Source organism: Astyanax mexicanus, chromosome 13 (assembly GCF_023375975.1).
Source record: "Astyanax mexicanus isolate ESR-SI-001 chromosome 13, AstMex3_surface, whole genome shotgun sequence".
NCBI classification, from domain to species: Eukaryota; Metazoa; Chordata; class Actinopteri; order Characiformes; family Acestrorhamphidae; genus Astyanax; species Astyanax mexicanus.
The window spans coordinates 2,326,234-2,338,932 of NC_064420.1; the positions used below are offsets into that span (position 1 = coordinate 2,326,234).

The 12,699-nt window shown below is 36.2% G+C and overlaps 1 protein-coding gene across 1 annotated transcript in view; it reads right to left on the reverse strand.

Annotated features, from left to right (window-relative positions):
- The window catches only part of ptpn22 (protein tyrosine phosphatase non-receptor type 22), a 38,696-nt gene extending 26,612 nt beyond the window's left edge, over positions 1 to 12,084 (reverse strand). Inside the window, exons 1-6 of the mRNA XM_022677135.2 lie at positions 11,977 to 12,084; positions 9,954 to 10,259; positions 2,395 to 2,503; positions 1,655 to 1,731; positions 1,006 to 1,101; positions 710 to 748 (exon numbers count right to left, since the gene is read on the reverse strand). Coding sequence (XP_022532856.2) covers positions 710 to 748; positions 1,006 to 1,101; positions 1,655 to 1,731; positions 2,395 to 2,503; positions 9,954 to 10,055 — 423 coding nt within the window. The 5' untranslated portion in view covers positions 10,056 to 10,259; positions 11,977 to 12,084. The remainder of the gene's footprint in view (positions 1 to 709; positions 749 to 1,005; positions 1,102 to 1,654; positions 1,732 to 2,394; positions 2,504 to 9,953; positions 10,260 to 11,976) is intronic.
- Positions 12,085 to 12,699: the final 615 nt, after the last annotated feature.

Sequence of the window (12,699 nt, forward strand, 5' to 3'; positions counted from 1 at the left end):
GTACTTTTCCAAGTTAAGTATACTTTTAAGAAATACGCTTAAATGCAATTTTCTTTTACAAGGAAAGAGACATTTTAACTGTAGCAAAACTACAATTAAAAACATTTATTGAACACTGAATACTGACAGTAGACAGAAGTCAGTTCTTTTTTTTTTGCCATTTTCAGAATAAATTTGCTTGCCAAATATTCAGTGCATCCCTAATAGAAATGTGACATACAATTGCACACAACACCTTTGTCAAACTTTGCCATATTGGCATATGTTGTTATTTTTTCAAGTTAAAAGAGTCAAAAGTTTGTATTTGACCAACATATATAACCTATTTGATATGAATCACAGCTTGCAAATATTTTTGTAGCAGCTTTTGTAAATGTCTTTCTTTTTTTGGTTTTGAGAATTTTCACTTTCTCTTACTTGTAACGCACTTCTAATTTTACACAATTTTACAACCCCAGACATAGATTTTTTTGATGAGGATCTTGAGATTTTTTGAGGCTGAAAACTTGTGGTTTTCTTCTCATGACTCTTCTATGCAAATCTTGTTTGTACAAAGACCGCTGCACAGTAGAACAGTGCACCAACACTTACAATAGATAAAACTTTTATTTATGGAGGGTTTGCTTTGTGGATGTGGTCAGCATCTACATCTGGCCTTTTAAAATGTGTCCAAATATAAACTATTCATTATAATAAGTTACAGCATTACCTTTCCCATTTCAAACTCCCTGCACGCCATCACAATGATCTGAGGAGAAGGAGAGACAGAAAGAAACATGTAGAAGAAAGAGGAAATAGTAGAAGATCATTATTTTTCTCAGAGATGTGGTTACAGTGCTTAGTTTCTGGTGTATACACACACTAAACGCTTCTGATGAAGTTCATATCCTGCAGAGATGCAGCCAGATAAGTTATTTTGAATTTTGTATTTTTTTTTAACATGCCGTTGAAAAAATGTCGTCCCACCCAGCAAACGTTGCATATATGAAGATGTGATCTGCTCACCTGAACATTGTATTCCCAGAGCATCCTCCAGAAGTCCACCACAGTGTTTGGGAGTGGCCCCTGGGTGGCAATGTACGCCCTTGGCCCCAAAACCCCCTGTGATTAAAGTAATGGTTAAGATGTACAAAGACATAGAGATGGAGCATCTCAGAAAAAGTGAGAATCTAGAGGACAAATCTAGAGATGTTAGCACGAAATTCATCATGCTCTCTTTAAGCTTGCAGCTAGCTTTAGTTGTTGCAGTGCTGTGGTTGCTCAGATAAACATTAAAAGCTAGAAAGCAAGGGATGGTCGCTGGTTAGAAGCCCATTCATGCAGATTGCCATCAGCTACTGGAGCCCTGAGAGAGCACAGTTGGTCTTGCTCTCTCTGGGTGGGTACAGTACAGTAGATGGTGCTCTTCTTTCCCCTCATCACTCCTAGGGTGATGTGGATCAGCACAAGGCTGCGTCTGTGAGCTGATGTATCAGAACCGAGTCGCTGCTCTTTTGTGCCAGTTTCTGTTTCTATTTGCGGCAGAGGCGATTCTCGGATCAGAGATTTAGGGAACCAAGCCCCACCGCTCTTAGTAATAAAAAAAACAAACAAAAAAAAATAATAATATATATATATTCATGTGTTTCTAACTGTGCAAATGCAGTGTACCTACCTTGATGAAGTTAGCATTGATGTAATCAGAGTCATTTTTGGAAGTGTTTAGAGAAAGCTTCACTCTAGTATGGTCAACTGTGGAAAAACACAATCATCTATGACATATCCTGTATATACAGCAGTTTTACAGTCAAGATATGTATCAAAATATACATATTTGTGGAACAGACTACTTAACAGGTTGCAGGTTTAAGCTCAATAAATAAATAACAACTTTCCCAAGTAACAGCAATTACAAAACTACTAAATATTTATTGAACAGGTTAAATATCCCAACAAAGCCCAAAACATTTACTTCCACCGTGCTATTCTAATTATACATTTACCTCATCAGTGCTATTCTAATCATACAAAAAGTCAGTCAGAATTTGGTTAACAAACAAATGCTAAAAGCTAAAGTAGCTCAGTTAACGTTAATATCCTAGACCTGTACAGCTTGTATAATTCAGGTGTAAAACAGCAAGTTCGTCAAAGGGTAACAAACTGAAACAAAGCATGATAACAATTAATGCATGCAAGTGAGTGTAAAAATGAACTTAAACCTGCCGTTTGTTGGCTCCCTGCCAAGTCCCTGTTGAATCTGTCTCTCTCTATGCTTGATCTATTTACAGTGGTACTTAAATGCTTTTTTCAGTTGCCAAATATTATATTATAGAAATACTATAGAAATGTGCACACATAGAAATATGTAGATTCAACAGCATCCATCAGCTTGTACATATCAGTTATTTCACCTACATGGAACGATGTCCTTGTAGCGGTTCTTCTTCACGTTGTCCTGCTTATCGGCGGCCTTGGTGGTGTAGGTCTTGTCTGTTCGGTATTTGGTGGACTGCCTCTTTAGTTTCTGAAACAGAAAAGACAAAAAATAGAGTATTGAGCAACTGAGTAACTGTAACTGGAAAATGTAAATGGAATTGGTTAATGTACTCCTGTAGTATTTTTTGTATTGTACCTTTAATTTACTGAATTATTTCCATTTTGTCTGGATTCCTCTATATTATCTTACTTTTTCTTACTACATTAAGTAAATTACTACATTATACAAAATCTGTTGTATTTTTTGGTTACCAAATTGAAAACCTCTGGAATATAATCAAGAGGAAGATGGATGATCACAAACCATCAAACCACCAAACTGAACTGCTTGATTTTTTGCACCAGGAGTAAAGCAGCATAAAGTTATCCAAAAGCAGTGTGTAAGACTGGTGGAGGAGAACATGATGCCAAGATGCATGAAAAAAACTGTGATTAAAAACCATCAGGGTTATTCCAACAAATGTTTCATTAATATTTCTGAACTCTTAAAACTTTATGAATATGAACTTTATGTTTTCTTTTGCATTATTTGAGGTCTGAAAGCTCTGCATCTGCCTTTTTTTGTTATTTCAGTCATTTCTCATTTTCTGTAAATAAATGCTCTAAATGAGAATATTTTTATTTGGAATTTGGGAGAAATGTTGTCTGTAGTTTATAGAATAAAACAACAATGTTCATTTTACTCAAACATAAACCTATAAATAGCAAAATCAGAGAAACTGGTTCAGAAACTGAAGTGATCCCTTTTTTTACAGAGCTCCATAACCTAACCCTTTCTGACTGAAAACAAATAGAGAGGCCATCAACACTTTAGTGGTCACTTGGTCTCTTTTTAGACACTTTAGGGGGCACTTTAGCGACACTTGTTCAACTATGGGGGCACCAAGGGCGGTGGTTACCCCCCCTGCCACCCCTCTGGTATTGAAAATCAGTCTGTAATGATAAATGAAAAGCATGAAGTAGACCTGTAACCTAGTCAAAATGAGACACCAGCAAGCCCACTATGTGAAAGGAAGCTAGGTTGAGGGTTTTGTGTATGTGTGTGTATGTGTGTGTGTGTGTGTGTGTGTGTGTGTGTTTACGCATGCCTCTGAAAGCAATCAGTTTCCCCTCAGATTTGTCAGATCTGTCCCAGAGACCATGGTAATAGATCATTTTCCGACCACAGCTCACTTGTGTTGAGCATCTGAGCGCATCTTCAAAATCCGCACTGAACCGTCACCACGGAACATTTAACATTTTAACATCAGAGCATGGGTTTGGTTTGAGATGGTTTGAGATGGTCTGAGTGTTTTCTGCTGGGTAAGGTGGCACGATATGATTGGCTAAAGGCAGTACACACTAAGAAAAATAAGTACAGATTTGTACCTAAAGTATAAAGCTTGTCACTGGGCTGTACTTTGTACTAAGGTACAAAAAAGTACCTTTCAGTAAAAGTCTTGTTTTGTATCCATATTTTTTGTGCCAATAAAGATTATAAAGATTATAAACATTATCATCAACTACATATGTGTCAAGATCAACTTGATGATCCAAAATTCAATGCAATTAAAATATATATTGTTTATTAGTACAGTGATACAGAATACTGACTGTCCCTTTTAGCTGCAGGTTAAATGGTACAAATCTGTACTTATTGCTGTTAGAAATGACAAAGGGAACAAATCTGACCCTGTAAAGACCAATATTGTACCATTGAGGGTACAGTTATAAAGAATGTACCTTTGAGTACTAAAAAGTACTCATATCGTACCTCTGTTTTTTAGAGTGTAAAGGGCAGAAAGCTTTGTGATATTGTTTTGGCTTCATGAGTATTTTGAGACTTCACGAGAACTGGCTGAGTGAGATTGCAGCTAGACAAAAGAGCAAAAACATTCTTTAGTGTTGACTGCAAGAAATACTCCCCTTCGGGAAATGTAATATACTATAGTGCATCTTAAAAAATATATAGAATATAATTGAAAAGTTACTTTAATTCAGTAATACAGTTCAAAATTTGAAACTCATATATTATATAGATGTATTACGTGCAGCGTGTTTCTCAGAAAAGTAGAATATTATATAAGACTGCTGGAAAATGAAAGCCGCATCTCTTTATAAAAGTTGTCAGTAGCAGAGAGAAGCACGATTCCCATGTTCCCATCATTGTCATCCCGTGTCAGCAGCAGCATGTCAGCGGTAGCTTCGTGACAAAAGGTAAATCTCATTTCTTTACCTCTTCCTCATGAACAGAGGAACTGACAGGTACATTTTTAGCACATTTGGTTTTCTTGTTTCCGAATGACAACATTACACCCTCTAGAAGTTTTGGTTCATCTGAACATTAACGAAATCCGAATACACAAATACACATATTAATGAACGACTGTTGTTTAGTCGTGGGTAAAGTGGTTTGCTCTAGTAACCCGACCTAAGCTCCAACCACAGGTTGACCCGAATGTTTTATCTACTAGTCCATCTCAAAAAATTAGAATATCATTGAAACGTTACTTTATTTCAGTAATTCAGTTAAAAATATGAAACTCATATATTATATAGATGTATTATACCCACAGTGATCTATTTCACAGCCAATAAAAATCTAAAAGTGATTATCTCAGAAAATTTGAATATTATTTAAGACCAAGTGGTACTTTTGGCAGTGTGGGCAGTGTGCCAAGTCCTGCTGGAAAATGAAATCCACATCTCCATTAACGACTGTGTTATTTTAAGTCCAAAATCAGTGCAGTGTTTTTTCCAGAAAAAAAAAAGTTTTTTCATAAGACCAGCATCATTTAAATGACCAGCATAAATGCGACCAAATGTTTTCTAAGGCCCAATCCCATTTCACCCCATGGCCCTACCTTTTCGAGTTTAACCCTTGGGTATATTTTATTGTATGTCTTCAGAAAGAGGGGAGATGGTGCAGAATTTAATTATTATTGTCCATTTTCCATTCCGCCTTAAATGCTGCAGTTTTTAGCTGTCTATTGCACCATTTAAGGTGGAACGGGAAAGTTAGCTAGCTATTTAGCTACTGAGATACACTACTAGCGACCTTTTTATGCTTGTTATGAATAATTTGTCCATAAAACATTGAAACTACACATTATTTGTGGGTTTCTGAAAAATCCTGAAGTGTGCTGAATCTGAACCCTTCCCCTAACCTAGCATTGAAATACATTTGAACTGTTATATTAATGTAATGCCCAAATATATTTTTAAAACATTTGACCAATGTATTAATTTAATTTCCTTTCTAAAAAGTTACATGATACATTGTACTTTAAGTGAACTACTTTAACAGTTGTTTTTAACACACTTTGCTAAAAAGTTACAAAAATATATTTGGAAATAAGTATTTTAGAAGTATATTAAATTATGTTAAACTAAAAGTGTACTTCATAGTAGTCTATTTATTTAAAATACACTATATTTAACTTTTTTTAAAAAGTATGATCAAAGTTTACTTTTAAACATTTGATAAAAACATAATATAATATGTACTTTTAATATATTTTAAGTATTAATTTTAATATATTTTAAGTAGATAAATCTGTTTCTCAATATGTTTTAAGTAAAAGTAAGTATATATATATTTTTTTTCACAAGGGTCTTAAAAGCTGTCCAAAACATTTGAGTAAAACAAATGTGTTGCCTTCAAAATAAAAGTCCTGCAGCTGTAATAGGTGTCGTATTTTTTTTTAAAGATTTACTTTTTCCTTCTAATTTACCAACAATATCACACCGGTCAGAGATAATCAGAGGGCCGTTTAAGTTTAAGTACAATGCCCAGCTTTTTTGCTTAGTAATCCAGAGCCCACACAACCGAGCCTGAGAGGAAACAGAGCTCTCTTTCACGTAAATGAGGGTCTAACAGCTGCTAACGCTAATCCTTCTGAAGGAGCTGCAGGTCAGAGCCAGCTCCAGCACCGGCGGCCCTTCAGCCCGAGACCACAGAGCTCATTTCATGGTGCAGGAAGTGCTTTTAGAGTGCTTTCAGAGCTGCTCGCACCAGCAACACCAACACTGACCTCACCATCACATCAGCGTCACTATATTCTGCCACAGAGTGTGATGACTAATGTGGCTTAAAGAGGAAATCAAGGAAATCAACACGAGAGGGTCAATATCTATATAACGCGCCTTTTGTTTCAGCAGCATATCTGTTTAAATGTCATGCAAACACTGTGTAACAATACATTTGTAAGGATTTACTCGGAATTAACACGTTATTACACATACAGAGGGATGATAACCTTCACTTTAAATAATGTTTTGTAGATTTTATTCAGTGGTTAAGGTGATTAAAATATTCTTTAAAAGATCAAGATATTTATTTAACATTTTTCTGTGCATCCTGTCGTCACACTTTAACCCTTGTGTGGTGTTCGGGTCTGTGGGACCCGTTTTCATTTTTCATCAAATGATACTAAAAAAATATTTTTTCTAACTCAAACTCATTGGCATTGGCTCATTTTTTGTGAAAAACATATATCAAAACACATTTTCGATAAACACACACTGTACACCCCCCCCCCCCCCACACACACACATTTATATTACATACAGTGTGTTTGGCCAAGGGCTAATAAACATTGCTTCATTCGTACATTTAAAACTAAACAAATGTTCTGCTCACATCTTGAGTTTAATTCATTTTCTTTTTCATTTTATGAAAAAACTAATAAAAAAAAAAGAGTAGCACTTTTTGAAAGAAATGTAACATAAGAAAGGTAAAGTGCAAATATTAACCATGTAAGCTGTTTATATTGCTTGTAATTTATGTGAAGCGAGCATGTGTAAAGCATTTTAATGTAAAATTGCTTAATTTTGCTGAATTAAATACAAGTAACAAAGTAAACGAGTAAAAAAAATATGAACACCACACAAGGGTTAAGTAACTCAACTCTTTAACATCAGTGAAATCAGAAACTTCATACGACCCAATTTTAGCACCGCACAGCTTGATACAAAGTGTGTTATGGTGACTTTGCTATTGTAAAAACAGGAAAAGTACACCTTGTGCCTGTCTCTTGCTATCCCCTTTAAGAGCCAGGTGCTCTCGGACTTTGAAGCTATACTTAGCATTGCTATTATTTTAATGGTGAAGTCTTCTTTTTGATTTAATTTAGAAAACTAGACGATGAAAGAAAATGCAAAAACAGAGTAAAAACAGTATATCGCACACAGCCAGCACAGTTAAGATAGTTAGGAAATTATGCTTGTTCTTGCAGCCTACAACACAGAGACCATGCAGTTAATAATCACAATATATGATCTACAAATTTACCTAAGATAGTATGGAGGGGAATCACTACACACTGATGGTGAGTGTCAGAAACTAAGGGGACACCCAGTATGTAAATAGATACTAGCCAATAAAAGCCAATGAAAAAGAAGCTGCCAATGACAACAGAATAAATCAAAGCTCTCTCTCTCTCTTTTGCATAGTATATGTGGCCACAAATGTTTATCTAACTCAAAATAGTTTAGTAATATTTGGAAATTTCCAATTTTACATAAAATAGGCTTAATTTATTTTAATTTAAATAAATTATGAGTTTAAATTGAGTTTGTTTGAACATTGCATTTTATTTCCTGTGTTTTCAGACGAACACAAAAAAAAACACAAAAACACACTGCAAGCCCCCAGAATGGAGGTATGGAAACAGAAGGCTTAGTTCTGCTTTTGTCAGAGCTTTTTAACCGAGAGAGCGCTGAGAAGAGGAAGTCTATGTTAAGACACTTCAGCCACTGTAACTGCTCTGCTCACTGGCCAGATATAACATCGACTCCATTTTGCATTGCTGAATTTGTTACTGTTGCTGTCATACCCTACCTATATACAGGGGTTGAACAGTTTAACTGAAACACCTGGTTTTAGAGCACAATAATTGATTGTGGTGACGGACAGTTCTGGTGGAAACAGGAGAGTTGAGGTGCACATTGAATCCTGCGTGATTTGATCAGCCGTGGTTTTATGTTTTTTGGATACAATCCGGGTTAGCACCCGAACATCCCTTTCAGACAGCTTCCCCTTACAGCGTCCACAGTTAATCCTGTTGGATGTGTTTGGTCCTTCTTGGTGGTATGCTGACATTACCCTGGATACCGTGGCTCTTGATGCATCACAAAGACTTGCTGTCTTGGTCACAGATGCTCCAGTAAGACGTGCACCAACAATTTGTCCTCTTTTAAACTCTGGTATGTGTCCCATAATGTTGTGTGCATTGCAATATTTTAATATTTTGAGCAGAACTGTGCTCTTACCCTGCTAGTTGAACCTTCACACTCTCACACTCTGCTCTTACTGGTGCAATGTGCAATTAATGAAGATTGGCCAAATATTATGCTAATTTTATTAACTTATTTCTTGTTGATTGTGTCGTAAGTTTAGTAAAACAAGTATCTCCATTGTTGTTTTTGTTTCAGTTTTCTGTATAATTTAAATACACTATTTTAAAATGTATTGATAAAAGGACTAATACATATATATATATATATATATTGCTCATATTGACATTTCTAATTGGAATTTCTAAACAATCAGTAGTAAATTTCTGACTATGTTAGATCTAAATTTCGATTTCGCATTTAAAAAACGCATTCAAGACTCTTAAAACAAAAAATACTTTGACACAGATGTGGAGATAAATAAAATAATAAGTTCTACTTATTAGTAAGGGTATATAAATAAACAGTGCTTACAATAGTAATAAGCATTTTTCTGTGTTAAATATATGTGACTCTGCTACAGTATATTTGGACTGGGGCCTAACTTTACACATTTTGTCGCCTAACAACAGCACTCATCAGGACTATCACTGTTTGGAATAAAGGTGTTTAAAACTATTTCCACACACTCATAGTTTTTTTTTTATATATATATATAGTTATTCTGTCACCTATTGGACTATTTCCTCACTTCCTCACACACACTCTAGATATCTGCACATCTATATAGCATTGTTTATTTTTATAGCCAGTCTTACTTAGCATATTTCAGTGCAATACCACTTGTCAGTATGCCTATAGTGTAAGTTATTATGTGTATTGTATTGTGTGTATTGTATATATTGTTTATACTGTAAAGTTATCTGTATATTCTATTTTATATTATTTATTTCACTATTCTACTTGTTGTAAATACTGTTTTTTTCACACTAGTGGAAACCTGGGCCCAAGTTTTTCACTCACTTGTACACCTGTACTCTGTGACGTAACAATAAAAATCTTGAATCTTGAATCACTTGCTTTAACAACAGCTTGGTAAAAAGCAATGAGTAGAAATATATAAGTTGTGGAGATTAACTACAAAAAAGTAAAAGAGTTCAGATGACGATGTCCCTGACTGTCCTGTTATGTACTGTTTTGAACATACACTGTTATCTTTGGTCACACATATGGAGATATTCCTGCTTGCATACAGGAAGACGTGTTTAAAGGACAGACAGACAGACAGACTGAGAGACAGACAGACAGACTGAGGGACTCACCAAGAATTCAGCGCTGAAGCCGGTCTCCCCGTCCAACTCCACCGCCTCCTTACTGGCAAACAGAGTCAGAAAGGCCCTCAGAATGTGAGCCTGCTGGTCCATGGTTCAGATGTCCCACCAGGGCCCACCGTCATGTCCCCTCTCTCGTCCCCTTCTCTTTCTTCTCCTCCTCCTACTCTCCGGTTCTGTCGTTCTTCTGTCTGTGGCAGGGCTGGCCCCAGGCTTGAGGAACTGAGCGCTGTTTCATGTGTGAGATGAGATGAGCTGTCATCACGGAAGCACAGTGGCGCTGGCAGTCAGCAGCTTCTGTGGTCAGATTAAAAATATCACCACTGTGGTCTTCATCTCTCTCTCTCTCTTTCTCTCTCTCTTTCTCTCTATATCTGTGTGTTTCTCTATCTCTCTCGCCAACTTCTTCTGTTTCTTTCTTTCACTTTTCTGCTCTGTGCCTTTTTCAGCTCTCTTTCTCTCTCTCTCTTTATTTTTGTGTCTGTCTCTCTCTCTCTTTCACTTTGCTGCTGCACTACCCTCCTTTTTTTCTCTCTCTCTCTATCTCTCTCTCTCTCTCTCTCTCTCTCTCTCTCTCAGACTTGTTCTGTTGCTTCCCTTTTTGCTGCCCTATCCTTCCTTAGCTATATCTCTACCTCTAGTGTCTGTCTCTCTTTGTGTCTGTCTCTCTCTCTTTCACTTTGCTGCTTTACCTCTCTCTCTTGCTGTTGTTTCGCTGTCTTTCTTTCATTTGCTGCTCTTTCCGTCTTTAGCTATCTCTCTCTTTTTTACTTTGCTGCTTTATCCATATTCAGCTCCAGTATCTCTCTCTCTATCTCTGTCTCTCTTCTGTTTTGCAGCTGTTCTACCCTTCTTCTTTATATCTTTTTCTCTTTCTTTCACTTTGCTGCTGCTCTAGTCTCTTTTTATCTCTCTCTCTCTCTCTCTATCTTAATAACTTGGTCTCTTTCTTCTCTCTTTCTTCACAATTTGCTGCTGCCCTACCCTTCTTCTATATATCTCTCCCAATGACTTGCTCTGTTTCTTCTGTCTGTCTTTCTTTCATTTGCTGCTCTATCATTCTTTAGTTCTTTCTCTCTTACTTTGCTGCTGCTTTACTCTCCTTTTTTACCTCTCTCTCTCTCTCTCTCTCTCTCTCTATTTCTTCCCATTCTCTTTTACTTTGCTACTTTATCATTCTATCTCGATCTGTGTTTCTGTCTCTCTCTTTCACTTTGCTGCTGCTCTACCTATCTTTTTTATCGCTCTATCCTTCTTTAGCTATATTTAGCTCTCTCTATTTCACTTCGCTGCTTTATCCTTCTTCAGCTGTCTCTCTCTCTCTGTCTGTGTATGTGTCTCTTACTCTCTTTTACTTTGTTGCTGCTCTACTGCTCTACCCTCCTTTTTGTCTCTTTTTCTCTCAATGACTTGCTCTGTTCTTTCTCTCTCTCCCCCTCTCTCTCTCTCTCTCTGAAGGTCGACCCCCCTGTGCAGGAAACTCTGCGTGTGTGTGATTCAGTGTTCAGTATCTGAGCGTCAGCAGTCAGCAGTGTGTATCAGACAGGAGGAATCTCACGCTGCTGGAACTCAGCTGTACAGCCTGTTCAGCAACATTGTTGGAGGGGCGGGGTGGTGAGATGAGGGTGGAGGTGGGTGGGTGGGGTTGCAGTGACACTGATTAGCATGGTGGTGGTGTATGAGGTGTTGAGCTGGTACAGTGGGTCGATGACATACAGCAGTGCTGCTGGAGTTTTTAAACGCTGCACTGTAAAAAATTATTAATTGGCTCAAATGAACTCAATCAAGTCATAATTTTGCTTTGACTCAGTTAAGTTGTAAATATATAACATTTAAAGTTCAACTTTTTTAAAGTTCAACTTTTTCTATTCAACTTAACTGAGTTTTGTTCACACAATAGTTTAATTAACTGTTTTGTTTTTTAAGTATTGTGGGTTTAAATAATTTCGTTTATTTAATAAATACATATATTAAATAAACTGTCTGTGCTCATGTTTCTCTGTGTTTTGTTTACCTGTTTCTCGTGCCTGTGTTCTCCCACGTGCTCCCCCTGAATTCATTTGTAGCTCTGCCCCAGTGTTAATACACAGGCTTACCTTAACTGTTGTCACCTGTGTTCATTTGTAGCTCCGCCCCCTAGCCCGAGGTGTTTCCACTTCCCGTGTGTATTTATAGCCCGTGTGTTTCCGGTTCCGGTGTGGGTCCTTGGGTCTGTCAGTGCTCCGCGGCTTTTTTATGTTTTTCAGTTTTTGGTTTCTTTTGTTATATATTATATATGTTATATATATATTATATATTAATTAGTCTTAAAAAGCAAAAAATTTAATAATCGTGTACTTAACCTATATGTAGAATAAATAAAGTATACTTTTTCTACTAATTTGGATGTGCTAATTTTGTACTGCCAATGTACTTAAATAAAAGTATATGCTTTGTATTATTTTATGAAACTGTGCTTTTTATGATAAAACTATACTTTTACTAAATGTATCCTAGGAGTATAAACAATAAATCATAATATAAATATATATATATATATATATATATATATATATATATATATATATATATATATATATATATATTTATATATAAGTCATTCACCCATAAATACTTTTTTAAGGCACTATTTTTTTTTATTGAGTTTCCAAAATCCAGAATCATTTTGGCTCTATCTAGTGGAAATTATCAGAACTACAACCTCAGTTCCTCAATTTCTCAGTTCCTGTTCTGTGTA